Source organism: Meleagris gallopavo, chromosome 21 (assembly GCF_905368555.1).
Source record: "Meleagris gallopavo chromosome 21, MGAL_WU_HG_1.1, whole genome shotgun sequence".
NCBI lineage: Eukaryota > Metazoa > Chordata > Aves > Galliformes > Phasianidae > Meleagris > Meleagris gallopavo.
This window is the reverse complement of record NC_139424.1, coordinates 8,567,735-8,584,776: the sequence shown is the minus strand read 5'-3', so window position 1 is coordinate 8,584,776 and position 17,042 is coordinate 8,567,735. Positions and strand designations below refer to the sequence as shown.

At 55.6% G+C, this 17,042-nt stretch overlaps 1 protein-coding gene across 3 annotated transcripts; it reads right to left on the bottom strand.

Moving 5' to 3' along the window:
• Positions 1-843: 843 nt before the first annotated feature.
• DUSP14 (dual specificity phosphatase 14) lies at positions 844-13,104 on the bottom strand. Of its 3 annotated transcripts, XM_085241105.1 has the most exons (3): positions 12,111-12,292; positions 2,969-3,068; positions 844-2,882 (listed from the first exon to the last, which is right to left on the bottom strand). In XM_085241105.1, exon 3 carries the CDS (start codon positions 2,762-2,764, stop codon positions 2,168-2,170), a length of 597 nt encoding a protein of 198 aa, XP_085097231.1. In that variant the 5' UTR covers positions 2,765-2,882; positions 2,969-3,068; positions 12,111-12,292; the 3' UTR covers positions 844-2,167. The 3 variants fall into 3 exon arrangements, with proteins under 3 accessions (XP_085097231.1, XP_085097232.1, XP_085097230.1); XM_085241106.1 differs by lacking the exons at positions 2,969-3,068; positions 12,111-12,292 and adding an exon at positions 12,965-13,104; XM_085241104.1 differs by lacking the exon at positions 2,969-3,068 and having other exon boundaries at positions 12,111-12,291.
• Between the last annotated feature and the right edge of the window lie 3,938 nt (positions 13,105-17,042).

The following is a 17,042-nucleotide window of genomic DNA, read 5'->3' as shown; positions in this document are numbered from 1 at the left end:
CTGTTCCCTCCCCCAGCATTGAAGCAGTGTATGTGCAAAATATACATGTAACTATTCCAAGTGGACAAGTCTTCCCTTCTAGTTTTTATGAAGAAAATACTGTTAAAATAGGCCTACTCAATTTTTTAGGTAAAGTTTAATTTTGAAAGACTTTTTTTTTTTTAAGTATTTTTTCCCTGTAAGTGACATGCTTTCAGGATTTCTCCCAACTAATTCTTAGTCCTATTTTTAATCTGTAATTCCTTTCTTGCTTACCACTTCCCTGGTGATATTTAACTTCAAAGAAAAAAAAAAGTATATTTTCAAATGGACAACCAGTCTGATACGCCTGCTTGTTTGTCACTGCAAACAGTGCCAAGAGACACAACCGCTGAAACCTGAACTGTTCACAGTGTGTGGCAAATCTCCCTTTTATCTCTGTGGGCTGAAACTTGATTCTTGCTCATCTGAAAAGAATTCCCTCTGGCGCTGCAGGGCTGCTCTGTTGTGCTTGATACGGAAGTGCCCTGAGATCCAGGTGCTGGGAGTTGGAAAACCTGGTGCTCAGTGCTTGGGGTTTTCCAGCTGCAGTTTTGGCTAGTGCACCCCAAGAGAGGTTTGCAGGAATGGGCTATAGATGCACACAGGAAACTCTTTTTGGACTTTGGATGCCCTTAAAATATTGAGGAATTTGCATCACTAACTGAACCGCTGGCTGTTGCAATGACTGTCAGGAACCTCTAAACTGCCTGGAACACAGAATTAATTCTCCAGACTTGTGTAAAGTGCTGCTCAGGATTACACCATGTTCCCACTGCTACTTCAGATACATTAGCACAGTTCTGAACAGGAAGCCAACACATGTTCTAGTTTACTCTTTATTGATTTTTTTTTTACAAGTATAGAATCTCATTTAAATCAGATAGCTATCTCAGCATCCAGCAATCTGCGTACTCATCCGTCGGGGATGCAGCAGAGGACAGGAAGGTCTTGCTCCATCTGCGGGGAGGGCAGCGGTGCCCAGGAGGCAGCAGCTGTGCCACAGAGAGGTTTCTCCCACATCTCCAGTTGGAATCTTTCTCATCACGAAGAGAACGAGGCAAAGCCTTTTCCGTACCGCCATCCCCGTCCCGGAGGTGAAACAAATCGCCTTTTTGTGCAGAACAATTCTAGAATGCAACATAACCTTGAGGACATAATGAAGTGTTTTAGAAATGGGCTAAGGCAGATCACGACCGTATCTAGAGCAAAGTACTCAAGTGGGTGTACCTACTTCCAGTCCACTGGTTGTCTGAACGTTAGGAGATGCAACTCAGCCCTTTAGGAAGGTGGCCACGCACACAGCGTTTCCTAAACATCCCCTTGGCTGTGTGGTGGGGGACGGGAACCGTTAACCTCCCGCTGCTGCTTTGAGCCACATGTTCACAAATTGTGTTTACTTTCCACCCACGGAACACTACCAGTACTTTTCAGAAGTGTCAATGTATCCCAGGACTATTGCCCTGGCATGGAATGAATGAAGAAGGGCTTTGTATTTACTTGATTCCAATCATTCAAATTTTATTTTACTTGTGCCTGACACGGACTGACTTCATTCTTTTTGACTTTTAATACAGATTAAGAGCTGACTAAAGATCTCAAACACTATATACTGAGAGTCACTACAGATGTTAAAGAAAACACCAGCACTAGCAACACAACCCTGCACTACCTCCTCTCTGCTCTTGGAAGCCATGCTGTTAGAGCTGGACTTCCCTGTCTGGTGCTAGTGCTGCTCCCAAACCACTACAGGATTCTGCAAGGAAGCAAACAAGCTATTAAAGAAATATCCAGGCTACCGCATCACAAAGCGCACTTTGTTCATTAACTCTGCCAAACGCCTCGTAGGCCTTTCCTCATAGGATACTAATAAACTGACTAAAAAGAGAGGGAGGCTTTATGAAAGGAATAAACTTATAAGAAGATCTCATTCTGCTAAATCAGAGAAAAATGGGATGGGGGAATCCCTGTAGAGAGAAATGCTTCGAAGGGAACTGTTGGCCTTGCGGGTTAGTGAGGTGAGAATTAGTTGAGGTTCTGCTGTATGGTAAAGAACCAAAGTTGGCTGTAGAAAGAGAAGGGAACGTCTCCAGTCTGGTCGACTTGGAACAGCATGTCCCTTCTGCTGTGCTTCCCGTCTGCAGTCACATTAAATTCCCCAGTAAGGCATCAGGGGTCTCCTCTCTCTCTCATAAACGTCTGGGATGATGCCATATGGTGTCTGTACCATTTTAACCGTTGTCTTCCCAAACAGCTTCCTCTCGTAGTCTATCAGTTGCCTCCAGAAGCCCACGTTAGGGCGTATAACAGGGCGCCTTGATTTGACCCAGTTGTATGCCTCGAAGAGGGACACCTTATGGTACTTCATCAGGTAGGCAATGCACAGGGTGGCTGACCTGCTCACGCCGGCCGCGCAGTGGACTAAGGTGGCCCCGTGCTTCCGTGCCACGCTGTTGATCTTGTCGGCAACGCTGTCGAAGTACAAGGAGATGGGGGCGTTGGGCATGTCAGCCAAAGGCACTTTGACATATTCAAACTGGGGCCAATTGAAGTTGGGGATCTCGATGGTTGCGTTGATTATGCAGGTGATCCCTCGGGACAGGAGCAGGTGCCGGTTGGAGGCGACGCTGCCCCGGCTCAGGTACAGCGAGGGGGTGATTTGGGCGATGCCCCCCAGAGCACCTTCGGAAAGCATTCGTGGAGCCATCAGAGTTCTCGGCAAGGAGTTGTGGCTTCTGGAGGTCATGGAGGATCCTGGCGTTCACACCTCCATTATGGGAAGGGATCCAGTGGGATCTGCAGCCAAGGGAAGGATTGTTTGGCCCGGTAGTGCAAGGATAGCAAGTGCTTCCTCCGCTTAGTCACTGCAAAACACAAGCAACACCACATGAGTGGGGCACCTGTCCGATGAGCCCGAGTCTGTGCAAGAGAGAAGGAAAGCCCAACTCACCCTGCTGTGGCCTGGACAATCTCCTACTGGCAAGCCTCCATGGGGTAAGGTTGCCCTGGGTTTGTATGATGCTTATTACCATGGGGCCCCCAGGCACAGCCTAAACAGATATTAACACAAAAATCTTCTAACCTAATTAGCTCCAATTAGTTGTCAAGGGCTTAGGCAGCCTACCTGTGGGCCTGGACAGTGTTTCATCCAGATTAGCGTGTGGAAGATGAGTTACGCCTTTTTCATGTTCAAAAGCAGTAACTTCACAGCTGGCTGGAATCCAAGGAGAGGGTGAGAAACACCTCACGCAGACTGGATATAGATGCCAGCAATGTACCCTGCCCTCTCCCCAGTGCCACCCTTCTCCTTTTTTAGGTATAAGAAAGTCTCTGCCAAAGCACATAAACATAGGAAAATTGCTCATTAAAAAAGGCAGTGAGTCACGTCCATCTCGATCAGTAATCGGTTCCCGGTGAGGCTGGGGAAGTGTGGAAAGAGTGACCTGGTTATGTCAAACAGAGAGTAAAATTGAAGCAGAGGTAGGGACAAGGGAAGCTCTTTTCCTGCTGCTTTAATAACTGACTAATGTTTTGGAGAAAGACATGCTCCACAGAGGCGTGCGTTTGCCTGTGTGAGCCATTTATCCCCGGCCACCTCCGCTGTGGGCCCCAGGAAGGACACGATCTGGGCACTCCTGCTATTTCAAAGGCCAGAGTGGAAAATAAAAGATCTGTTTTTATCTCCCTTACTCCTTTAGGACTTCTCCAAAGCCAGTTCAGAAGCTGCAAGCAAGGGGATGAGCCACAAAGCATTAATACCTTGTAAGTCATGTAAGTCTACCTATGTGGCCTCCAGCTGGAGCTGGGTGTGGGAGAGGCCGAGGTGGGGGAGAGGTGTCCTGGGCCTCCTCGAAGGGCTGAGACAGTGCCTGCAGTGTCCCCAGGCCCGACGCTGCCACGCAGTGGTCTGTCAGCATCCCAGGCTCTGGAAAGCACTGGCAGGTCTCAGCAGTGGCTGGTAGCGCTGCCAGCAGATTTTTGGCATGGGTTTGCAGTATGGTAACTTAATGAGCATAACACAGTCTCCTCTGTGGCTTGTTCCCTGCTGGCAGCTACTTGAGCAGCTCCTGAAACTGTGGGCCCAAAGTGCCGGTGCTGCAGAAGTTCGTGCTCCAGCAGGAAGATTTTTGCTGCAGCTGTGAGCACTCAGTTTCCCACTGCAGGCACCCAGCTGGAACAGCAGGGAACATCATGGTGTTTCAAAGGAATTGGGTTCTTAGAGCAGGGGAAATCCCTATTCAAATATCTACTACTGGCAACACAAAGGATTTGGGCACTTACACTCAAGAACAAGCTACTCCCAAGCACCAACTGGCACCTGGAAGCAGTGGGCTGCTGGAACTGGGGTATCTCAGAGCACGTCCAACACTGAACTGGGAAGAGAGCATGGGTTTGTTAGGCACTAGCTGGGACTGAGAGAGAGCATCTCACCCTGAGGATGTTCAGCCACCAAATTAGATAGCTTTCCAAGGACTGGAAGGGAGGATCACAGCTTCTCTGCATGGACACAGAGGCTGTAAAAAGGCAAGCTGGTGCTGAGAGCCACAGCATCCTGCTCTTGGGAAGAACAGGACTGAGACAGCATCCCCTTTTAATTCTCCGTCTAGACCAGAGATAACACACGTCCTGAGAGTGGAAGGAGCAAAACAGAGTGAGGTGAAATGGGCTGAGAGCAACGAGAGTGGTGCTGGAGGCTGGCAGGCAGCGTGCCCGCTGCAGGGCCGGCAGGCAGGGCGGGATGCGGCTCTGGCAGCACACAAATCCAAACAGGATTGTAACTCATGCTGTCCTCCAGGAGGGCTGGGGAGCATTAGGGAGGTGACCTGCAAACACGCTGCAGCTGCAGGGCTGGGCAGGGTTGCTCCAGAGAGGGCTGTGCAGGAGGATCTGGCCTGTTTCATCTAATAAATGCTGAATCTGGGGCCTTTGTTTGCTCAGTTTCAGCTCAGCTTTCACTGCAGGGAGTCAACCAGCAAAATTGGCTGATCTCTGTTTCCTTGATGTCACCTGCCCAGCTGACCTGTTGCTGCATGGGATGACGAAGCTCAGCGCTGGAACTTGGGCAGCTCCAGCGGGGCAGGGATCTGTCTCCTCCTGGCCATCAGGTGCCGAGTTCCTTGCTTTAGAGAGACATATGCTTTACAGAGACATCTGAGCAGAAACATCCCCCAAGTCCTCATAGTGGTGTGAGTGGCAACGTGCAGGAGGGTTGAGGTTTAGGTCACTCTGGGATTTGGGAGGGCAGCTGCTGTAGATGAGATCTTCATAGAACATCCTGAGATGGAAGGGTCCCATAAGGATTATCGAGTCCAACTCCTAGCTCCACACAGGACCACCAAAAAATCTTCAATGCCAAAAGGCAGCAGAGAGGAAATGGGAACCTTTGGTATGCAACATGAATAGGGACAAGCTGGATTTTCCCAGCAGTGAGAGCTAGGCTTGGTTTTGGCAGCATGACAGCCAGCGGCAGCCCCGTGTGGACCCAGCCCTGCAAGTGTGCTGCGAGGGCTCGGGGTGCTTTGAGAAGGGCTCTGCTGCTTTCCATAAAGTGGTTCCTGCTTGCAGGCAGCAACTTATCTGTCCATTTGCATGCAACGAGCTGGGCTTGCTCTGCAAACTCCACAGCTATGGGCTGGCAGCAAGCTGCCTGCGCACAGCTCACCCGCGACAGAGGCCAAGGACAGATAGACGAGCAGCTCTGTACTAAGGGGACACTGCACGGCCAGGAAGAGAGCAGCAACAGAGCTCCAAATGGCCGATACCTGGCAGCACTGCCTCTGTGTGAAGCAGAGTAACTCTGGACCAAAAACAGTTAATGTTTCATGGAGGATTTCATTACATAAGCAACTGCTGAGGCTGCTGCCATGCTCTGAGCAAACTCAACACAATCGACGGTGCACAGCAGTGAGAGCAGAGGGCTGGGAAGGCAGGAGGATGCAGAGAGCAGCACCTTCCCCAGCATCAGCCAGCTGATATACAGCATGCTGCCTCTGCTGTATGCCAGATCCATATGCCTGTGGTGGTTGTGGTAGTCCTGGGTGATGACCAAAGCTAGCAGCAGGTGTGAGTCGTTACCTGCCCTCACAGCTGCACCTTCCTAACACTCCTGCCTAGGCCCAGCCTGCTTCTGGTTTCACTCCTATGAAACTATTTGCTATTCCTAATATGTCTATTTTACTCTGCTTCGTCCCCTCTGTAACACAAAGCTGTTACTCTTCATGAAATGGTTCCCATCATAATGCTGGGGCAGAGAGAGAGGAAAAGGCTCTTACCAACTCCTGCTGTATGCCAAAAAAACCAAACCCAAACAAAAAATAACTGAGAATGGAATGGAGTGAGCAGTGAGCCCCACGGAGCCAGCGGCTACCCATTCCTACAGGGGGAGGCTCCAGGTGCTGGCAGGGTCAGGGTTTGTTACAGAAGGCTGAAGTAAACGACTCCATCCTGGCTGCATGCGAATGGTCAGCCTGTGCAACCAAGCTTCAGGACACGCACACACATCACAGAGGTGGCACTGCCCCACATGTCCACGTTGTTGGGGTGCTCCTGTGCCACGTACGGAGCTCATGGGGCACCCTGGTAACAGTACTGAGGACTGGTTCCGTCCTCCTCCTGCCCCAGGTGGAAGCTGCTGTTTCTCTCCTGTGCCTAACAAGGGGTGGGGGAAGGGACTCATTAATTACAGCCTGGAGATAAACCCACCCCTAATGCCTCCAGGTGTGCACCAGCTGTCCTTGGGGGTGGGCTCATAGCGGCTAGCTGGTCCTTCCTAGCATTCACTGCAGGAGGGACCTTGCTTCTGCCCACTGTGACCAGCATTTCTCTCCTGATGGCTCCAACGTGCTCCATGACTGTGTTCTACTGAGTCTGGTGAGTTTGTGTTGGGCAGCATGTGTGTTTCTGTTGTTAAGCTGTGTGGTCTATCTGTGCTGATCCCCTAGGAGAAAGAAGAGGCAGGTGCATTGTAGCAGGAGATGGGTGAGGTGGCTGCTTTGTGCGTGTCTTTGTGGGGCTGAGTGTGCTCACCAGGCTGGGTTTCCTGGCAGCACAGCAGCTCCTCTCCGGGTAGGGAAGCTTTAAAAGCAATAAGATAATATCTCTGTAATAGTTTGTGTGTTGGGTGATCTGCTCCCTCAGAAAGGCCGCCACTGATGGTGCTTACAGCTCTCTTGTTCCAAGTCATGTAGCAGTTGGTGTTTCATCCTCTGGCTTTGGTTCCCAGAGACATGGGTTTCCATTAATGAAAACTGAAATTCCCCCAGGAAAGCCAAATTCTTGGTTTCTGGGTCTTCTGAGAAAGGCCTGAAAGCACCTCTGAGAGCTCAAGAGACTGAGGCAGAAACAGGCAGATGTCATGGTTAAAATGTGCTGTGGTCTCTGGGATACTGGAGGGCCCTGCTTGTTGGTCTTCCAGTGATGAGTTGGCAGCTCTGAACTTCAAAGTTCTCATTCTGGGGGTGCTGGGCGGCTTTTTCTGTGACTTTTTAGGGGGATTTGGAGGATTTTCTTTTTTAAGAGCTCTTCTGGCTTGAGAGCAGAGGCGCTGACTTGTTCCTAAGGGGTGTGAGTCAGGACTGCAGTAAGCCTTGCATTATACGTCAGTGCCGTGGTACTGTACCTAGCAGAGGTGAAACACCTTCTGGCTCTCCTCCCCCTGCACTGTGAGCCCTCGGCCCGCAGGCTGGTGCTGAGGGGTGGCCCTGCTTTGGTGCTAACTTCTGCTCATCCCCACCAGAGCCCGAGGGCGGTGTGGCACTGGGGATGGTGAGAATGCACCGAGGGGCCCAGTGAGCTCAGGGCACGGGGAGGAGCAGGTGCAGAGAGAGCCTCGCTCCCAACAAAGCAAAGCAGCAGAAGCCCCCAGTTTCTTTCCCAGAGCATCATCTGAGATTTGAAGCAGGTCTGTGGGCTGGGTGTATGAGGTATCAGCACTGAGGCTGCTTCTCTCCCTTCCCAGGAGAGGTAAAGTTATTCATTTTAGAGATGACAAACACCGCAGTAAAGAGAAGAGTCAATATTGCAGGCGCTGAAACGAGTCTGCTTAGGGCCCTTCCTAGCTAGGCCGAACAGCAAATTGCTTTGGAAATGGTCTTGGAGAACGGCGTTTAAAATAAATTTCAGCAGAGAGCACAAAGTACGGCTGTTCTCAGGGCCACAGCTTGTTCGTGCCAGGTCTGAGGGAGCTCAAGGTGAGCTCGGGGCCAGAGGGCAGCCCTGCCTCTGCGGGCACTACCACAGCAAAGCTGGGAGGTGGAACGTGAACTGCAGCCCCTGCCCCGCTGGGGATGGACTCCTGGAGCTGCCACTGGCTGCCGTCAGCCATTTCTGTGTCCTCGTGAGCAGAGAAATGAGCAGTTGGGTTTTGGATTGGGAAACAGCAGGGACATGGGGTGATATGGGTGTGACGGGTGATGCCTCAGCTGTACCTTGCACCTGTGGCCAAGCCCTGCTCCGATTCTTGCTGGCTGCCTGTATTACCTTCTTAGGCAAGCACGGGATGGAAGCTGTCAGATGAGAACTCAAGATAACAATCTATCTCCCAGAAGCCGTGAGCAGGCCTGGCTGCCTGCACAGCCCCCAGCACAACCACAGCCCCCACGCTCACAGCGCACGCTGCTGTCAGTGCTGCGTTCAGGCGTGGCTCCCCGCCACACAGAGGACACGCATGGTTTGGCTGTGAGAGGTCCTGGGCTTATCGCTGCTCTGTAGCCCTGCATCCAGCACATCTGGTTGGAGAGAGTGAGGTTTTATCTCCCTGGTGTGGCACTGCTTCCAGTCAGTGGGAATCTGGGCTGCTCCCATGACCTGAGCCTCTCCAGGTGCCCCAGCCTCTGTGACACTGCCTGCGAGGTGACAGCTGGTGTCACGGCTCTGCTCACTTCCTGGGCGCTGGAATGTTGTGGCCTGCAGCATGTGGGTATTCATGAACTCTTGTGTGAATACAGGGTCTGTGTTCTGGGGATAAGCTTCCCTTGGCAACTGGTTTTATCCATGAGAAGCAAACTGCTTTTTTTTTTTTTTTTTTTTTTTTTTTTTTTTTTAAATAAAGCAGCACCTTTTATTTTGGAGCTCCTGGTATATACTCCAGCACTCCATGTGTCCACTGCTCAGGCCCATAGTGCAGCCACCTGTGTCTTGCTTAAACTCAGGCTGGGTGCATCAAATGTTCTCTAAAAAACAGAATGAAGCCTTGAGGAGGCGTGAGCTGGATTCTATGCCTGTGTGCACTGTGTGCAGCGTCGGGGCTGTGAGCTGGCTGAGCTCTGGGGGCTGTTCTCAATTCCATGTCTCTCAAAGCAAGAGGGGAGGGAGAGCGTCTGTTCCAAAGCTATGCTGCTTATTTTGGCACCAGCTGATGGCATCTGGGCTGTAGGCAGAGCTCAGAGGAGCTCCCATATTGTGTATGTGTGTGAGACCCTGGCTGCCTGGGCACCTGCGTAGAGCAGAGCAGTGGGCAGGCTGTGCCTCCTGGGGTGTGCAATGCAGCCTCCCTTCTCCTAGGGATGTGCCCAGCTGATAAGAGAGATACCTTCCTTTTCCCATCTGCTGCGCAAAAAACAGTTGCTCCGATGGCTGTGTGATGCTGCTGGGGACCGGGGCAGCGTGGTTTGCACCCAGGGCTCAGAGGCTGCTGCTGCTGCCGGAGGCTGTTGGCCTCTCATTGCTGGGCAGCACCTCTGTGCTCTGCTTCAGCCTGCACCAAAACCCATAAAATTGAAGGCAGCTGTGAATTTACTGCTGAGATTGCTAGAAATTGCATGGCACCTCCATGCCGATGCTCACCCAGACCTCTTTCAGAGGCTGTTCCAAGTAGTGTGAATCTAAGTACAGCCCTCCTTCCCTGAGCGATCTCAGAGCAGTGTGACTGTGGTGGGGAACCCCTCCGGTGAGTGGGGCTGTGGGCACCCCAGGACCCTGGGGAGGTTCAGTGCAGGGCTGTACCAGTGGAAAGCTGAGCTGGAGGGAAAGCAGTGGAGCGGGGCTGGCGAGCAGCTGCCTGGCCCTGCCAGCCTCCTGCCTGCAGCAGCTGGAAGGAATGAGGTTGCTCTGAGCACATTGATGAGGTTGCTTAGGGTAACAGGAATGGAGGCCAACTGTAATCAATTAGCTGGAAATCAAGCTTACATGCAGCAGTGAATGTTTCCCATGCAAACAGCACAGAGCCAGCACCCCTGGTCTCCATGTGCTCCCATTGGTATGGGCGGCTGCTCAGCGCAAGGCACAGCGAATGCCAATTTTGCTCATGAATAGGGATTCCCGGCTCCAAGGAAACGCAACCGTGCTCAGTCCTGGGGGGTGCAATCTTTATGGGGGGAACATGAAGTCCCATCAGCGCTGTGCTTTCTCCAAACACCCCGCTGGAGACACTGGCACCTGACTGGTGAGCTGTCCTGCAGGAAGCTGCCAGCCGTGGTGGTTTAATTTAACACAAGCTGCCTGAGGGCTTTTGCTGCCTTATTTAAAGGGGGAGAGGAGCTGGGTGGGATGAGCCCAACAGCAGGAAGGGCCCCTAGCTTCAGGTGCTGTGCTCCAGAGACCTCCAATTTCCAAGCACCAGAGCCCTGGCCAGGTGTTGGTTTGGAGCTGGAACTCAGTTGCATATATCTAGAGACAGAGGTGATTGGGAGAAGCTCCCATACCCAATTTGAGGCATGAATGTTGCTTTCTATGGGAAACCAGCCGGGCAGGAGGGAGGGCTGCCTGCAACCCTATGGTCTGGGGCAGAGGAGGGCTGTGTGTGGGGTGCAGTGACAGAGCTCTGCCTTGCTCTGATGGGTTTCCTTGCTCCTCACTTCCACCTGGGTCCCAGATGTGATGTTTCTGGCTCAAAGCCAGCACTGCCTCTCTTGTATAGAGTTCTGCATTTTGCTCTTCTCTCCCATAATATCCCATGTAGAGGATTTCCACCTTCCTCCCATATAAAGCAGCCTCGGCTCGCCTCTCTAGTTCTCAGACTTAGTTGGGTTCAGCTGTTTGGTTAAACTGTGCCACTTCCCATGTTGACCAGACCAACATGGAAGCTGAGCCAGAGCCAGGAGCCCCTGGAGCGGGAATGAAATCCCTGAGATTTCGCTTGTTCACGGAGGAGTGGGATGTGTATGTCCCGAGGGCAGGAAACACAACCAGCATCGTGCCCCCACTGGTGCTGAGCAAAATGCTTCCCATCTGCTGTGCTGCTGATGCTCACGGGGCTGCACTGCCCAGAGCGCTGCTGGTGTGCGCTCCCCAGACCGGGGCTATTGTACCTTTGCTGCCTGGGAGCTGGAGCTGTGCTAAAGGCCAGAACCCAGGCACCGGAGGCAGCAGCGTGCCTGGAGGTGGATGGAGAGGCCCAGGGAGAAGCAATCTGCTCCCTGCCCGAGCCGATGTGGCCTATCCTAAGGAAAAACAATGTTTTGCCATCGCTAACCCCTCCACCGTTCCTACGGCGTTAGGAATAAACCGACCTCACAACACGACATCAGGGTACCCGGCAGTAGGCAGAGCCGCGCGGCACGACGCTCGTTTGCCGTCCCGTCGAACAGGTTACGGCCCCGCCGCCGTCCCCGGGCCGCCGTGAGTCGCGCCGCTGCCGGCGGCCGCCCGGGCGACGATTCGATGCGCGGCGCGACCCCGTCCCGCCCGGGGTGCCGGGGTTCAGCGCCCGGCAGGTGGGATGCGCTGCCCGGCACCGCCGTCGGGCTTCCCCCGAGGAAGCAGCCCGTCCCGAACTCGGTGGCGGGCGCGCTGAGCCGCCGCGGCTCCGCCGTCCGGCCGTGCGCTTCGTGCCCCGTCCCGCCTTCCCGTGCCGACCCCGCAGCGGAGGCGGCGGCCGCGGGGACGGGCGCGCGCTGCCCGAACGGACCGCGGCGGCAGGCCGGGCTGCGGGCACCGCCGTGTGCGGCCGTGCGGGGTGCGGGCCGGCACCGCCACCCTTACCGGGGAGCGGGGCGGGCCGCGAGCAGCGCTGCGCCAGCGCGGAGAACCCGGAGTTACCGGAGCCCGCAGCGGGGCCGGCTCCGGAGCGCATCGCGGGGCACCCCGGAGAGGCCCGGCTCCCCCCCCCCCCGCCGCCGCCCCCCGTCCCGGTCCCGTCCCGCCCCGCTGCTTACCGCGGCTCCTCGGCGGCTCCGCTCGGCTGGCGGCCGTCCCGCGGCGGGCGGCACTTTTATCCGCCGGGCAGCGGCCGGGCTCGGGCTCGGTGCTGCCACCTGATCGCGGCGCTGCCGGGGCCGCCCTCCGCCCGCCCGCCGTGTGCGGTTGCCCGGCTACGGCGGGGCCCGGCCCGCCCGGCGCTGCCCCCGGGCGGAGGCAGCTGGCGCCCGGCCCGCGCTTAAAGGCGCAGCGCCGCCTCGGGGCCGAACCGCCGCCTGGGGGAGCGGGGGGGGCGCGGCGCTGCGCTGGGAACGCGGGCGGGCCCTGCGGGGGCGGTGCGGAGCGAGGGGGGAACGAGCGAGGGTCGCCGTGCGGGGGGGCGCGTCTGGGTCCCCGTGGGGGCGCGCGCCGTGTGCGGCACGGTGCCGTTCCCTGGGGCTGGGACCGCGGGGACGTGGCGCGGTCCCTACGGGACGGAAGCGCGACGGAGCCCCTGCGGGGCGTCGTGCGGGGACGCGCGGATCGTCCCCGTGGGGCTGTGCGGGGCTGTGCGGATCGTCCCCGTGGGGCTGTGCGGGGCTGTGCGGGGACGCGGCCCTGCGGGGAGAAGGACGCTCCAGGAGCGCCGCCGGCTGCCGGGCCCGCCGCCCTCCCGGCGGGGTGGGCTGCCGGGGGCGGCGGGGCCGGGGGCTGAGCGGGGCCTGGCGGGCGGAGGAGGAGGAGGCGGCAGCCTGCGTTTTAACCCCCCGGCTGCCGGAGCGGAGCGGCGGCCTCCGAAGCACCGCCGCCCTGGCCCTGTTCTGCTTCCTGCTGTCGTCGTCGTGTGTTTGGACCAAAATAGCAAAAATCTCTAATAGGAAGCTTCCCTTACCTCCAGCCCTCTGGCTTTTATCTCACTTCAGTAGGTTCTGTGACTCAGCAGCCCAGATGGAGCCGTCCCTCACAGCCCTCAGCACCAAATCTGTTTATTGCTCCAGAGGCTGTTTTTCTGAGAGCTCTCTGCTTTGTGACACCAGTGTTCTCCCTTAAAACGCTGCCTCTCCAGCCCGGGAGCTCAGCACATTCAGTGCGGAGGTGGGCGAGGAACAAAAATAGACAAATAAAAAATAATAATAATAAAAAATAAAAAATAAAAAAAAGCTCTCAAAAGGCCAAAAATGAAGATGTGAGGATTTCAGCTCCGTGAGCGGGAGGCTTTGCTTTGCCTCCGTGATACATCAGATATGCTCTGTTCTCCCTCTGCTCGCTCTGAGCAGCAGCTCTGTGGGCTGAGATGGACCCTGGGCCGATGCTCAGCGAGGGGCCTGCAGCCGGGTGTGGGGTTTCTACCCGTGGCGCGGTCCTCCAGAGGGTACATCAGGTCCTCAGGACCGGGGCATCGCCTTCGGAGATGGTTTTGGGGTGGCAGCCACCCGTAGTGCTCCTCCAAGCACCATGAAGCGCGTTGCTGGGCAGAGCTGGCTGTGTCGTGGCTGGGTGGATGGTTTTAGCACAGCCTGCCGCAGCTCGGTGTGCTTTCAGCGTGGGTCGGGACAGGCAAAGTGGGCACCTCTGACCCAAGGGCACAGCAAAGGAAGCACCCCCCAGGACTGAGCACAAGGTTCTTCTCTTGGAAGAGAGATGAAAACTGTAGGGATGTGACTCGCGTCCCGTGGTGCGAAGGGGCCCTGAGCACAGCTGGGCGCAGTGTGGCTGCCCGACATGCTGGGCTGAGCGCTGTGCGGTGCTGGGCGCGTTCCCAAAGGGTTCATCAGCTGGTCATTAGGGCTATTAGCTTAATCACTGGGGTGTTTTCCTGCTGTGCCCTGTGATCAGCGGTGGCCACGCGTGCCGGCTGAGGTTTCCGCACCAGACCCAGCGCCATGCGAGCAGGAATCCAGCCCTGCTGCCAACCATCCTCCCCAGTTTCCATGGTTACACGGGAGTTTACCCTTCCCTGGAAGGGCTGCAGGGACCCCGCGTGATGCGAGCAGCCCGGGGACGTTGGGCCCTCTGCGTTATCCACACCAGCCTCCCCTTCGTGGGGTGGTTAAAGCACGTGGCACAGCATCCTCCTAGCAAATGTGCCCACCGAGCGGCACCTCGGGGTGTGTGAGGTTATGGTGTAGTTCTGGGGGGCTGCTTTCCCCTCTGTGCCCCCCAGTTTGTGAGTGACACCAGCAGGAATGTGTGGGGAGGCAGCAAGAGCTCTCCTGTGGGTGATTCTGGCCCAGGAGCCGTCGGCTGCCTCTCATTAGATGCGAGGTGACAGCGCGGAGCAGAGGGAACCCTGTGCAGGCATTCAGGCTGCCGCTTGTTAATGGGGGAAAACAAGACCTGAGATTGAGGTCACTGCTTATGATTTAAGCGGCCAAATATAGGTCACCAGAGGCCTCTCTGGGGAGGCAGGCGGATGTCAGGGCACAGCAGCAGTTTTGCTCGCTTTCAAGTGACACAGGGAGCAGAGCGTCACGTATCCAATGCACAGGGTGGGTCCTCTGTGTCCTGGCAGGGGGACATCTCTGCTGCCATGTCCCTGTATCCCGTGGTGACTGCAGTGCTTCCTGGCACTGGGCAGCTGATTGATCTGAGTGCACGGGGTGCTGTGATTCATGGGGTTGGTGCGTGGAGTGGGAAGAGCTTCCTCAGCCCAGGTGTGTGTGCCCACGGCCGTGTGCCAGGGCTGAGTCAGCAGGGGCCAAACACACCCTGCATCCCTGCCCGATCCCAGGGCCAGTTCTCCCTTCCGTGGGTGTTGGTGGGCTCTGTAGGGTCATGGGAAACAGCTCTGCTGTTTGTTGAGTTGATGGGTTGCTTGCTGGATGTGGAAGCAGAGAATGGGAACTGCAGGGCCCGTTGTGCAGGCTGCGTGCTGGCAAGAAGTGAGGTGCAGGGGCACTGGGATCCCCTCAGCAGAGGGTGGGGTGAGCTCCATCCAGGTGTCTGCCCACTGAGTTGTGGGGCCATGCAGCTACAATCTGCCTGCCTTTGGCCCAGGCGATGCTTTGTGCCCCAGGGCTGTGTGCTGCAAATGGGGGGCGAGCGAGGGCTGATGGGCTGACGTGGCCTCGCCTGGCTGCTCAGCCTCCAAAGATGCTTGTTGCTCCCTTGCACCTCTCCCACTGTGGCTCCATCCCATCCCATCTCAGTCTGCATTGCTGCTGGGACAGCTGTGCCAGGTCACTGCCTCACTGCAGGCACCTCCTGCTCAGGGGAAAAAAAAAAAAAAAAAAAAAAAAAAAGGAAGAAATGAGATACAAGCAATTGCACAGAAAGCTCGAGGGATGCCAGATTGCTTTCTGTGGTGCAAAAGGTGATCCGTGTTCAGGGCCAGTGGGAATCCTGTGGCAGAGCAGGTGTTTCCTAACAGCTCCCGAGTGGTAAAAGTGCAAAACATTGTGCCACCGCTGATGACTGATTCCACATCCATGTTTATTGCGCCTTTTCCTCCTCCATCCAGTGCTTGTTGGGTTCCTGCACTGCTGCACCCAGTGCTGCAGAGGTGTGCTGAGCTGTGCTGAGCTGTGTGGGGATGTGTGGTGTGAGCTCAGGTCGCAGTGTGCGCTTTCTCTGTGCTGGCAGATCCATGCTGTTTTTCCCTGGAAGGTTGCTGAACCTGTTTGTTGGAATAGCAGAGGAAATTGCTACGGGGCATCTCCAAGTGAGTTTTTCTCTTTTTATTTCAAAGAAGCCAGGTGGACAGTTGCAGTTTTCCTTTAACTGTCGCTGAAGTGCTGCTGCTCCAGAGCAGTGATGTTTGTGTCCAAAAGGTTTAGGTTTCACGGGCCCCACCTGATGGGAACCTGAGCAGGTGCTAAAGCTGCACTTCTTGTCACTTTGCTATCAGCATCACCTGCTCCGCTGCAGCCTGGCAGCACCGCAGGATCCCAGTGCTGTGCTGGGGCTGTGCCAGCCCAGGGGACCCATCCTGTGCAGCCCTGAACTCCTGGCCCTGCATCACCAGGGGGCCGAGCGCATCGCCGCTGTGTGACTGCAGCGCTCAGAGCTGCAATAAGACAGAAGCAGCGATGCTGTTAGTGGCAGGCAGATAACAGCCCCAAAGATCCATCCTGTGCACGCCTCATGTGATGGCTGTTGCAGGAGACCACGAATGTGGTGGGATGGAGCAGCTGCAGCCTCTCCCTGTCTCCTGAGCTCGGGTTTAATTAACGCTGCAGGTACCCAGATAGGCACATTAGTCCGAACTGGCTGCCTTCCATCCCTCCCCGGCCTTGTTCCGTATTTAATCTTTCATGTACACCTGAGTCTCTAATTAAGCCAACTGCGATCCTTAGCAGTGTGCCCGCAGTGTGCTAACGAGGGCTGGCATTCCTGGAGCGCCATGCGAGCAAGACCCGTGTGCAAACAAACCCATGGGCACCCTCTGCTCCTTTGTTTCTGTCTTTATATTGCCCTGCCCTGCAGTAAGGAACGAGGCCCATTAGCAGCAAAGTTCTCAAAACCAGTGCACGGGGACTGCATTGTTTTTAAAAAAACCATCGTCACCAGTTAGCTTGAGGTGTCTGAAAAGCCTCTTTCTGGGTCCCTCTTTATGGGCAGCTGCTGCCTGGGGAGCTGGGGGTCTCGGTGGGGAAAGGCAGCGCCGAGGCCGTGATGCTGCAGCAGTGCTGGTTATAAATAAAGCCCCGCACCAGGGCTGTGAATGGGGCTCTGATTTCCTTTGGTTGCTGTGCGGGTCTGGGTGATAGGGAGAGATGCGTGTTGTAAATAGAACACCATATCCATGGCAACGTGAACTTTTCATTATTGTTAATTACTTGAACAGTGCCAGAGCCGCACACGGTGCTTCCCAGCGCTGATAAAGATAGATCCCCATTTCATAGCCCCTCCAATGCCGCTGCTGCTGCTGTGAGCTCCTGGAGGCTGGGCTGGGTGGCATGGAGACATTTTGTGGAGCAGGAGAGGAGCTGGGATGCGAAGGAGGTTCTGGCACAGCAGCAGGGTGGCTG